Source organism: Coloeus monedula (assembly GCF_965178545.1).
Source record: "Coloeus monedula genome assembly, chromosome: 2".
Lineage (NCBI taxonomy): Eukaryota > Metazoa > Chordata > Aves > Passeriformes > Corvidae > Coloeus > Coloeus monedula.
This window is the reverse complement of record NC_138782.1, coordinates 46,825,748-46,838,506: the sequence shown is the minus strand read 5'-3', so window position 1 is coordinate 46,838,506 and position 12,759 is coordinate 46,825,748. Positions and strand designations below refer to the sequence as shown.

The 12,759-nt window shown below is 37.8% G+C and overlaps 1 protein-coding gene across 3 annotated transcripts in view; it reads left to right on the top strand.

Moving 5' to 3' along the window:
- Positions 1-8,081, top strand: part of SIPA1L2 (signal induced proliferation associated 1 like 2) — a 127,640-nt gene extending 119,559 nt beyond the window's left edge. For all 3 annotated transcript variants that reach the window (XM_082302499.1, XM_082302500.1, XM_082302498.1), the window contains 3 exons: positions 4,194-4,317; positions 5,974-6,055; positions 6,925-8,081. In XM_082302499.1, coding sequence (XP_082158625.1) covers positions 4,194-4,317; positions 5,974-6,055; positions 6,925-7,071 — 353 coding nt within the window. In that variant the 3' untranslated portion in view covers positions 7,072-8,081. The remainder of the gene's footprint in view (positions 1-4,193; positions 4,318-5,973; positions 6,056-6,924) is intronic.
- The last annotated feature ends 4,678 nt before the right edge of the window (positions 8,082-12,759 follow it).

Genomic DNA, 12,759 nt, shown 5'->3' with positions numbered 1-12,759 from the left:
ATACTAGACTTAATTTTAATTTTTTCTTTGGACAATGTCTTTTCTTACTATCAGTTTATTAGGATTACCAATCTGATTCCAAGGTCAGAGTTTTTCTCTTGTGATCTCTCCGGATTCTGTGTTGACAATTTATATAATTTGATCAGTTCAACATCCCTAATGTGGGCCTTTCATCTGTCTGTCTTAAAAAGCAATTCTATCTCAATTAATGTTAGATGTAGACTTTTTAGGTGCTTATATTGTTGCCATCAATTGGATTAAGAATAAAATTCAGTAGCAAGATTTTTGCTGCCATCATCCATGCTCAGAGTTTACTTATGGGTGTAACAAAAGCAGTAGTTTTTTTCACTTTCTTCCTCGTCTCAGAAGAAGAGTGGACAAGGTTGTTTATTAGTATTAGCTTTTACTCAGCTGAAGCCTTGGTCCCATGTGGAACAGCAGTTTTTAAACTGTGGTCCATGAGGGTGGAAGAAGCTATTATTTTATTTTTTATTTATTTCTTTTGGTTTGTTTTTACTTGAAAGTAGGGTGACAATGCTTTTCACTATGTCAGGATTTAATTTTACTGCATTTGCTTGACAAGAGCCTTTGTGGGAAGCTGAATATTTACTTCAAACTTTTTCTGAAAATCTTCTGTTATTCCTAAAACGGGTCTTCACAGTATAATGGGGAGCTGTGCATGCACTAACTCCACAGGCTCCAGAAGCTGCATCAGGGAAGGGTTTTTGCTTGAGCTGCCTCTGTGGAGGGTCAGCACCTGTAAGCTGGAGCACAGTGGAGCATTATTTTAACACTCTGCACTGCCTTCCTTAGCAAGACATAGTTTTGACTCTGGTATTTCTCCAGAGAGGATATTTTGCATGCATGCTAACATCAGTCCAGTCAGTAGCCAGGGGAGTCCTTCCATTTCTGTCATACATGGATAGACTACTTCCAGTTCCCTTCTCTTATTTTGTTGGGAACTGCAGAGAGACAGTAACCAGGGAGCAGCTGATGTGATGGAAATCACTCTGTTGTAATGTTTTTGTATCCACCCCTGAAGCAAACAATAAAAAATAGATAGGACTGTATGACTGTACAGCAAAAGAGGGAGGACAGTAGGGGTAAAAAAGCAGAATTTAAAGAACTGGAAAGAAAAATTAAAGAAGCAAAAAAAAGAAAGTATGTTCAACTGAGTAAAGATAAAGATATGGGGATTTATAGAATAAATTGGAAAGCCAAATTTGAGAAAGGAGAAATCCCAGAAAAGACGAAGGGAAAATAAGAGAATTAATGTTTGTATTCTCTTTTTGTAGTATCTTTCAAATAGATCTCCAAGTTAGGGAAGAAGGACTCGCCTTCAACATGTGTATTATGTTGCTGATGACATTTTAGATCTTTTCCATGTTTTGGGGACCAAAAGAAGAAGCATTTTTGGATGTCCATACCTGCTACTGTAATTACAAAAGGGAACTGACACAAATACAATATTGAATATTGTTATTAATAGAACATTGTACTATTTGTTCTACTTCAAACTGGGTTTATTATGCTTTAAAAAAGCTGTTTAGTGTTCGATAAGTCATACTGTGAGCACTAATAGCCTAAGATAGTCCTTCTGATGTCCCCGTTCATTAAAATTGGTGGTTTCAATTCCTGATTTGTTTCCAGGTGATTTTTATGAACGTCTACTGGTGCCAATCAAAATGCAGTGTTTCTTAATGCAAATTTATCTTTGCAGAAACATCTGTGCTATTATAAGTAATGTAATTTTAATGCTTTGATTTAAAATCTTCATAGCTAAATGTAATGCTACACATAATATAATGAGAAATAAGTGAATCATTTAGCATGACAGATAATTATTTTAACCAAAGTAGTGTGTTAGACTGCTAGAAAAAGAAAAAATGACAATATATAGTTAACATTTGGTTATTTGTAGGGCATGCATGCCTCTTTTTGCTTCAATGCATATGTCAGTGAATGTTTGTGGGTAGACTTTACCTTAACAATGACAGAGTGACTTCATGCTCTATACCTATTTTAGCCTTTTCTGCTTTCCAGTACATCAAAATTGCCTGAAGTTTTTTCTGGCCTCTGTTAGCAGTCTGGAACAATGAAAATCCAGATTCAAATTCTCAGTGGTTACACTGTACAACTCTGTTACTGTAAATAAGAACAATTTAAAATTTTAAAAAATTGTCTCATCTTTGGTCTTGCTAAGTCAATTGTTTAAATTTTTGATGCAAAGACCAATATATTTTTTGCAAATAGTTTTCTATGGGTGGGCTCTATTTGGAGTTTGCCAGGGACATCTCAATTAAAAATAAGAGCTCTGAGATTGACATGTATTTTCTTCTGTTTAGTATGTACATATTGCTTCAATTGAATAGGAGGGGTCCCTGTTATTTGGAGGAAGCAGAATGTAGGTCCACAACACCATACCACAAATACACTTTTCTTTATAAAAACCAGCTGTTGTAATGAAAAAGTTAATAGTATGAAGTTGAAATCAATAATTATCTACTTCAGACTGCTTGTTTACACTGTCTTGTTTCTGGCCTGCATAGTGCATTTGATCTGGGAAACTAATTTTAATTTATCCCTACTAAGTAAATCTATTTAACTTAGTAGGTTTCAAATCTGTAAATGATGTCATTGATTATGCATTTAAAATTAGATTCTTACCTTATTGTCAGCACATATGGAAAAGTCATGTTCATATTTGCTGAGATGCATCAGTAGTCAGAAATCAGGCTAAAAGCAGAGGAAATGAGCTGCAGTCTTTGAAATTGGACAGAATAAGGCATGCAACTTTTGTTCATTGTATTATAGAATGAATTGACAATCTATGCTATGCTGAAGGGATTTTTTAAATTGACAAAGAGCTTTTTAGTGATTTCCTATTTTTGTTTGGTAGGACTTTTCCTTCCTATTTGAAGACATCTGGCCTTTATTCACTGTTTGTGTCCTTAAGAGTTTGAAGGATTGTCCTCTCATGTACCCTGCCAAGTTGCCATGCTGTGTCTCAATACTGGGTGTTGCTGTTAGAGACGTGGGGTATGACACCTCATGCTTACTGTGATGTTGGTGTTGTGTAGAAATGGCCTGGCAGGGCTGGGAGTGAGTGCCAGCAGGAATTGCACGGGGAGCATCCCACTGCGTGCACTGCCACAAGGGCCACAGCTGCTCCAGTGGAGATGGACTGTCTTGTTTATAGGAACATTCTAAATCTTATTCCAGGTTTTGACTCAGATGAAGAATTTGGGCCGTTCTGTCATCACACGCCGTTTCTAGGTGATGGTCTGGGATTGATGACTTTTGCCTTTTGTAAACTTTTTTTAATACTTCCTATGTTTGCACGTTTGCATGATAATGCAAGCTTTGGGCCTGGTGGGGTGGCAGAGCAAGGGGAGAAAGGGCAAGGCAGGCATGTTGTCACCAGAATTCATACAAGCCTACAGACATGGATTTTGTTTGGCAGAAATAAGCTAAATCAATCTCCACAGAATATGGATTTTGGTGTTGTTTTTTTTTTAAAGAAGACAAATTAAATCCTAATGAATGCATCATTTACTCCTGTTCTGTGCAATGATGATCTGCATGGCATACTTCTATTATGTGGTGACTGATGTATTTTGGCAACCACACTGTATATCCATAGGTAATTACATCTGTGCTTGTTAGATTATTTTCTAGTGAAATTCACTCCAGATAATAGAGTGCCGTAGTAATACCTATAATAAAAACTCAATTGATAAAAATAGTGTGAATTTATTGGTTTTCAAGTATGCAGATTACCATCAGCTTCTGCAAATGCTTGAGATAGTAAAGCTGTATGAAATGAACAGCGAAGATTTCTGAGGAATCTTCCATGGGCTTTAAGTCCATGGAAAAACTGCAAATCTTTTTGCTGAATTATTATTGTCATTCTAAAATGGTTTTCTGCATGTTTCATTAAGACCAATTTACTGTTCGTATCAGCATTATGTGGTCCAGACAAAACTGTCATACTGCTGATAGACATAAAAAATTGCTTTGGGGTTGCCTTTGGATGCAGGTGTGGGGAAGCCAGCTAGTTGGTACATACATCTGCTGATTATCTTCAAAGCTGAGATGTACATCCATTTCGCTAACTGAACCAGGATAATGGCTTTAACATAGCCTTTCATTTTGTCCAGTTTTAGATGTATCCTTATGTTACTTTTTTACAGATCAGAGAGTAGCGTCTTTTTGCACCTTGAATGATATGCAGCAAGCTCAGGGCTTGGAAGGAACACAAGAGTTACCTTTGGATGAGAGTCCCCCAGATGGAAAAGATTTTCTTGAGGATGCTGGGTATGTCAGAATTAAAGCATATTTCCTACAAAGGTATTTTAAGGAAAGGTTTTCTCTTAATGTTGCAAATCAAATTGCCTGTATGCATGCTTCACAGCTGTTTGATGGCAGACTTGCCTTGACTGATAATTTCTTTAATTCTGAAAAATGTTGTTTCTTCGAATCAATTTCTGAGAAGTTCTATCTTGAAAATATGTAGTATAGTCAGAGAAAGCTCTCTCACTTTAATAGGTCTGTAGTGCAGATCAAGGTTAGATGCAGAGTTTCAGATAATCAAATTTCTCACTGTATTCCTCCACAATAATAATTTTTGTTACATTTATTTCTGTTTTCATTTAATAAAACTAATAACAGGAGCTCAACTCTGTAGGATGCAATAACCTGATCTGCAGCAAATGTCTCAAACCTTAGAACGGGGTCTATCCTATCTTTCCAACCATTTGCTCTTTGCAAACCCATAGTTTTTCTTTTATACAGAGGTAAATTAATCAAGATAATCTGTAATGGAGGACTGTAGAATTTATGCCAAACTACCCAATTCTTCAAATTCTTCCCAGTGCCCTGGGACAATTTTTGTTTTTCCCTCTCCACATATCCTGCTGTACGGTGTCTGCTTGTTAATTTAAAGATTATTCTTGTTATACAGATTCAGCACTATAATCTGCCCACCACCATTCTTTAATAGAAAACACATCTTTGATTAGTTTTGCTCTTCAGTTGCAGGAATGGAAGAATGGGAAATGGAGGGAAAAGTCTTCTTGCTTGTTAGATGATCGCATTTTAATTTCAACCAATTTTACACAAATTAGCTTGCTTACATGGTAAAGCACATTTATTTTAATGACTTCTAAGTCCACATCTTTCCCCAGGCTAATGATCAGTAAGGATTGCAAAAGACTCTTAAAGATGTTCCCCTTTTAGCCACAGCAAACCCGTCAGATTCGTGCAATTGCATGAAGCAGCTGATTCAGCTTTGTATGTAAAGCCCCTCTCTTCACCTTCTCTCTTTTAGACACAATTACTCACGTGGTGGCTAATTGCATCTATAATGTACATGAGACTGTCTGCCACAGTGCTCATTGTCATTCAGGAAATAGAAGCTGTTCACTGTATTTTCCTTCAGTCATGCATTTGATTAACCTGTGGCAATATTTTATGTGTTTTGACCTTTAAACAAAATATTTGTCTCCATTAAGCCATAGGTTTATCCTTTACTGAAAATGACACTACTGCACAACAGACAAAAGAACTCTTTACAGCTCTTTTGGTTTGCAGTAATTGCTGCTGCATCTTGCTTGAGATTAGTACAGTCCTTATCAGGAAGCAGCTTGTTAACCAATGTGCCTGCACACCATGGATCAGTGAGTGTGACTTGCACTGTGAGGGTATGCGCAAATCATTCCTAAAACATTCCTTCTTAAAATCATTGTAACTTCTGCCTGATCTGCATGAGAAGCAGTGTCATATTTCAGATATTGCAGGATTGGATTTATGTTCTACTTATAGTCTTTTACTGATGCTGGTTTTGTCTCTATTTTCCTAACTATGCCTAAACTGATTGGTTTCCTTTACTATTACTAAAAGTGTAATTCTGCAAAAGCTGGAAAGAAAATGTTTTTCACTGACTCAGAGTGAAGGTAGTGGTTTACTTTACAGGGAACATGCTCCAAGTACTCTTACTGGAAAAGTCAACCAGCTGGAAGTCATCCTCCGGCAGCTACAAACTGACCTGAGAAAGGTAAGAGACCATTAGCACCATAACCACTCCCCAGTTTTAGTAGTTTTATTTTTGCACACAGATCATCAAGGGCTTGAAAGAAGTACATCAGCTAAACTAGACAGTAGAGCTCAGTGGCTGGTCAGAACGCTGAGGTGCAGAAGGTCCTGTGGGAAGAGTTATGTGAGGAAATTGGCCAGAGGCTAAGTAGTTTATAGGCCTTTACTCCAGAACAACTCTCCTACAAATAATCATACCCCAGAAAAAAGGAAACACTTTATCTTCATTTATGGTTCTTTGGATTTAGGAAAGGATAGGGATATGGACACGGGCACCATTGCTGAGTAGTTAGCACTCTGGTTTTGTCATCCTTGTTGTCTTATCTTGGTCACTTAGCAATGACTTGATGTGTGCCTCATTTGTTGTCAAAATTCTGAGCTGGAGACAATGCCAGGATAACAGAAATGAGGCTGCTTTTGCTAAGAAAATAATCACGTAAGGAAAAATTTTGAAAGTAGGAATTTTTCTTCCTTAAACATATGCTTGAAATCAATTACTTACAACTTGGGCTCTCACATATGATTTATTATAGCAAAAAACTTCTTACGCTTTTAATGCTTGATTTATTTTTTTTGTTAAATGGAGTAAACGTCTTTAATTTTTCTATTAAAGTAACGTCTAGTTTTCTTTTTAGCTTGCAGTATTTTCTTGGAATGAATGAGGTAGTTGGAGCATATTTGGGGAATTAACTTTCAGTTAACAGTTGTCAGAATGAATTAGGGAGCTCAGCAAAATATAGCTGTTATGACTTGCATAGAAATATTAACAACAAAAATAAATGTTGTCATCACAACTACTCACTTTGCTCAACTTGTATCTTTGTCAACCAGGAAAAACAGGACAAGGCAGTTCTCCAAGCAGAAGTACAGCACCTGAGACAAGATAACATGAGACTTCAGGAGGAGTCTCAAACTGCAGCCGCTCAACTGAGGAAATTTACAGAATGGTTTTTTAATACGATAGACAAAAAATCCTAATGGCTGGGGCCCTGCAAAATACTTATTTGAACAACATAACAGCTGTATCTTTGGAATTAGCGGGGTAATAATTTCACTGTGTTCACAATCCATTTTAGGTGTTTCTGCTACATTCTCTATCCAGCTTTATTCATTTGAAAAGGAGAGAGAATTGTGGCAATCAAACTTTAAATTCATATGAAGAAAGCAGAGAATAGCAGATATTTGTTTGTGTGCAGATGAATGTAAAAAATCCTTAGTGTCATTTTAGACATTTTTAGAAGTTGCTCTGGCTGGGGCTTGCCTGAAGAGGAATATTTGGGGTTTTAGTTCCTGCATTTCAGGTGCGCTGGTGAAGATGTTAAAGCAATTTAAATTAGCTTGGGCTTCAGTATTGTAAGATAAAAAGAATAACCAGACATATACTTTAATGTTTAAAAGGTGCTCTATTTTTTTGTATGTACAGTAGTTTTATTTCCACAGTCCACATTGTCATAGCAATAAGAATGGAGGTATAGTGAATAGTCACAGAGCTGTGTTTATAAAATGTTAGCACTGATGTGTTTAACACTAGTTTGGATGCAGATGCATTAGAGATTATTTATTTGCAGGAACAAATGGTGCCTGAATATAAACAGTGTTCTGATTTTCTAAAATACACATGCCTTGTAAATGGCTCACTGGGGTTAGCCCACTCCCAACTTCACTTACTTTTGTATAGTTGATGTTCAGCTAAACAGTCACACTGCTTAACTATTGAAATCATGTATGGTGTGAGCCAGCCAATCAGTTGTACAATGCCAAATTTGTTTATCTTTGTACAGAAGCTTTGATCAAGTGTCTTGTATTTAACACCTTATTTAAGCTTATTTAACCTTAAATTGTTGTTTTTATAAAGTTTGTTTTATCTGCACTATGGTGAGGTCAGTTGGTTGCAAGTTGTAATATTTTGAGCTTGCCAAGACTGTACTGAGGAGTTCTAGAAAATTCTAACAATTGGATGCTGCTAGTACACAATTGATTTGTTTGTATGCTTTAACATTTTTAACTGTTTAATTTGAAATGAACATACATCCTGCTTTTTTAATAAATGTTAAAAATCTAAACCTGAATTATTTTATCTTGTATTATCTGTAATCATTCTTACCACTAATAGCTCAGGTTTCCGTTCAGCCCAGTCTCTGGGCTCTCCATCCGGAGGCAGTCCAACACCTCAGAGCTGTCAGGATCCCTTGTTACCAAGGAAGGGTTGCCACCATTATCACAGTTAATTTCTTTGGTGCATCCAGTCCTGGAACCCAGGAGGTGGCTTCACCAGTCTGAACAAAAGCTGTTTGGGCTGTTCATAGGCATTGATTAGTGGCCTAGGAAAAAAAAATCCTTCTTTACTGACAAATACATCCTAGAGAAAATTTTCGAAAGAGGTCTAGTTTCTTCATATTACCTTATGTTAGTTGTAGCAGGAAATAATTTGCCATCTTCTCGTGCCAGTGACTGCGGATTTGATTGCAGTGTTAGCGTATGTGAGATGTTTTGTGTACAGTACTGAGCTTTACACCAAAAAAGGACACCTTTGCAAAATGAAATTAAGCTAATGAGCATATTTGAGTAACCCTGAGGAAAAAGACATTTCAAGATCATAGCTATATCCCAGTTTCCTCTTGACCGCTGAATGCATTCAGGCAAACCTATAGAAAATTGGTGAATAATTTAAAAATGCATTCAACTCATGCAACTAAAATTCCATGTCCATTGTTAGTGCACATTGGCTGAGGAATGTTTTATAAATTGAACAAATGTCTGTAACTACTGTAACAATTGTTCTGAGAGACTCTTCTTAGGAAAGGTTGTATATGGGCAGATAATCAAGTCTTTGGTATCCTTACACTGAAATTAAAAAGACCATTTTGTATTGTACTTTTCATCAAAAACTCTGACTTTTACATACCAAACAATATCCACTAAGCTGTATTAACAGGGTAATTAAACATGGCAGTCATGTGTTACACTAACTTCTGATTCAAGCACCTTACAGAAGTCATTAGCAAACCCATCTGGCTGGAGACCTTGCCAAATAACAGTGCTGAACAACTTGGGCAATTTGTCTGTGAACACATTTCTCTGCGGATTGGTCTGTTCCCCTTGAAAAGCTGTGCTGACTGAAATGAACTTGAGGGTAAGCTGGCTCTGAAGGGACACTATTAGGTTTGTATAAGAGTTTATAGTCCAATATTCATTTTAGTTCTTTATCTCAGTTATTGAAAACCAGCAGTTACAACTATGCGCACAAAAAAGGACTTTCAGTAGTAAATTTTTCTGGTTTTCCCATCCAACGGAAAATATTTGATTTCCAAAAGTGACAGAAAACTTTGATTACAGATCTCCTATTTCTTTTGCTGTTGTGTTGGGGACACATGGTTCTTCCTTAATTAACCTTCACCATGGGGAAAGATTTTTAGTCTGGCTGTTAGTGTTTTTATGACATGGGAATACAATGTTTATCAGAGACCATAATACAGCTTTGGCATAGGTAAAGGACATTTAATTGGGTATTTTAATTAACTGGGTTTTTAAAGAATAATCCTCTTGGAAGCATTTTGCTCACAAAAAATGCCTAGTTTAGACACATGAAGGCAAAGACTACATTTAGGTGAGCAACAAGTATGGAGCACTAGGAAAATTCAGGATGTTGCTGACCCAGGTTTTGGGGATCTTTCAGGCTCTTCCATGTCCAGTTCTGTGACTGGATGCTTTTTAGTGGCTGAAATCATGTTAGGTTGGCTCTGCCTGAAGGCTCTGTGCTCTAAGACCATTCTGTATGATCTGAAGCCGAGTAAGTGGGGGTTATTGGGAAATTGACTTCAAAGATGTGTTTGTGATCTGAATAAAAACAGTAATATGGAAGTGTTCAAAATGTCAACAAAGTGTTCCCAGCACCACAAGCCATGCTGTGCAGTGCTGAGGTGCCAAAATCAAATATGGACCAATGCAGATGTTTACATCTGTAAGAGGGAAAGACACTAACCATAGCAAAATTACAAAATGTTCTGCTTCTGCCCAAGAAGTGACATACCAAGATTTATATGCAGATCTTTACTGAAGGGATCCTTACTGAGACACTTATCACAATGTGCACTGTATTTTATTATGCAGAGGTTTTTTTCTGAGACCACTATTACAAACATAAGGGATAATTTCGTGTATTTTTCTGTTCCTGAGAGGGTAGTCATATTTGGTTTAGGCATGTGATAGCTTTATAAAGAAGCTGTTTAAGTCCTCTGTGTGTTATTCAATATAAATTCTCTAAATAGTTCATCTTTTTTTGTGCCTAAAATCCAGTAATGTGGGAAAATGTTCAGAATATTTGTAATGTAAACTAGCTAATTGTAGAGCAGTTGTTTAGGAAAACAATTTTCAGTATGGAAAAAAAGAGAATTGCTATGTGCATTATGTTGTTGCAGCACTTCTTGAACTCTGTGCTGACTGGTTCTAATATATAAGGAAGTCAGTAAAACTCAGGAATTTGTACTGTACAGTTTGAAGCCTTCAGAACCATTAATTATTGCCAAAACAAGTTATTCTTTATCCCATCGTCTTTCTTCCACAGCAAAGACTATAATGTCTTTCAACTCAAAAGCAAATATAAATCTTGGTCTCAGCTCTTTTCTCCATGCATACAGCTTGTATTTTTCCTTTGATTCCTTGCACTTCCTTTATTTTTCTCTTTCAACTTGTTGCCTTTATTCTCTCTCATGGATAATCCAATGGCAGAAGGAAAAGTTCTGTAAGAGGTGCCTGGTCTGGCCAGTCATAGAGTGGCAGGGCCTAAGCATTTTGCTGTGTTTGCTCCAGTGGCCAGAGAAGAGAAAGTAAGGCTGGTACGATTTCATCCAGTCTTGCCAATGTAAATCTTCGCATTTTTGCAGACTTTGAAGTCAGTTGCTGTCTTACACAGTGCTAGCTTTCTGAAGACATTTTAGACTCATGGGTAAAACAACCAATCAAGAATATGTATTTCCATAATAACTGTATCTAGCAGATTTCCAAAGCTTTCATCAGGGACGCAATTAAAAAAAAAAGGGGGGGGGGTGGAGGGGAGGGGAAGGGGTAGGAGGGGAAGATAGGGGGTTTTTTTAGGTTTTATTTTGATTCTCCTTTCAGAAAGACAACCAACATCTCTGGCTGCTGCACTGTCTTAAAAGGCCATAGCAGAACCAAGGAATGGAATGACGAGACGAAATTGCTCATAGCGTTCTAGTTTAGAAATCACTGGAAGGCTTCAAAGATAGTGATGGAATCCCATTTATTTTATTGACTTCTCAAGGGAAATTGTATTATATCCTTTGTTTCATTTTTTATTTTCCCTCACTAACCATGGCTATTTAAAGGTTTCTTAGCTACACAGCATCACAGAATTACTCTAGGAGTGGTCATTGTTAAGGAAACTTCCCAGTCCGCCCGTTCATGAGAATCCCTGGCAGTCACACTCCCAAGGACAGTGACTTTCACTGCTGGGACCAAAGCCCCTTCAAAAGGGTGTCTCGAGGGAGCTGACAGATGCCCCACTTGGCTCCCCACACGTCCCGCTCACAGTCAGACCAAGTTTCCTCACCAGTTCAGCCCCAGCTTTCCCATGGCAGAGTCTCAGATGTCTCATTCCATGAAGTCATTTATTCACAGTGCAGCAACACAGACACAGCTTGGGCTGCTGCCTCTGAGGAGGGACGCCCAACGATGGGCCCCCTGAGCTTTTATCCCCTCACAGTCTACCTGGGCGCAAGTCTTGCAGTTCCTCCCTAATCTTTGTCTCCTGCCTCCCTCTCCATGTCCATCCATCTCACTGGCTCACCAGTCTTCACCTCCATTTTTATCCAAAAGGTCAGCAATTCCTGTTCCTGCTGTGTTTCTCAGTGTCCTATCACCTGGCTGGTGTCGCTGGCCTTCATGGGATAACAACCTTTGTTATCCTAGAGGTTGGCTGTGCCTGGCCTCTTGTCCCAGGGTCTTGCGCAGAGCTCAACCCACATTTCAGACCTCAGTCTGCAGCTGCCTGGGCCAGGTGGGCTCCTCAACAGTCATATTGACCTTGTCCTCTTTGGAGCAATCTGGGGCTCATAGAGGAAGGACACTCATGTGTTTGCAGAAATGCTGTACATCTATTTCATGTTTTCCTGTGTTCCTCCTATACGATGATAAATCGTTAAATCTCGAAAGCTAAAAAACAGCAGATGAGCGTTTTCTGACCAAAGCCATTAAATTTTTTTAAAAAATTTAAAATTACTGACTATGCTGCTGATACCAATTCAGGTGCCCTTGTGTCTAGACAAGATAGCTGGAGGTGTTTAAAATAATTCTGAGGAGTGATTATGGGAAAGTAAGGAGACAAAAATATGCCATGTCAGGGAGTGGGATGTGTGAAGTGCAGCAGTAGTAATCATGGGAAATATATTGACTGATGACTCTATGTCCAAAGACTTGAATTTCAAAAGAATAGGAAATTTTCACAACCTGTTTTATGTTTTCCAACTCCACTCTTTGGAACCCAGAAAACAATTGTGAGCTTACCATGAGAAAACCCATGTGTTAGCCCTGACCAGAGACCTGGGCGCAGGTTTGCAGAACTCAGATAGTTATGACTGAATTTAAGCTGTGGGGGCTTGGTTATACCGAACACAAATTTAAAGTGTTAGAAACTCATTCCTTTTAAAA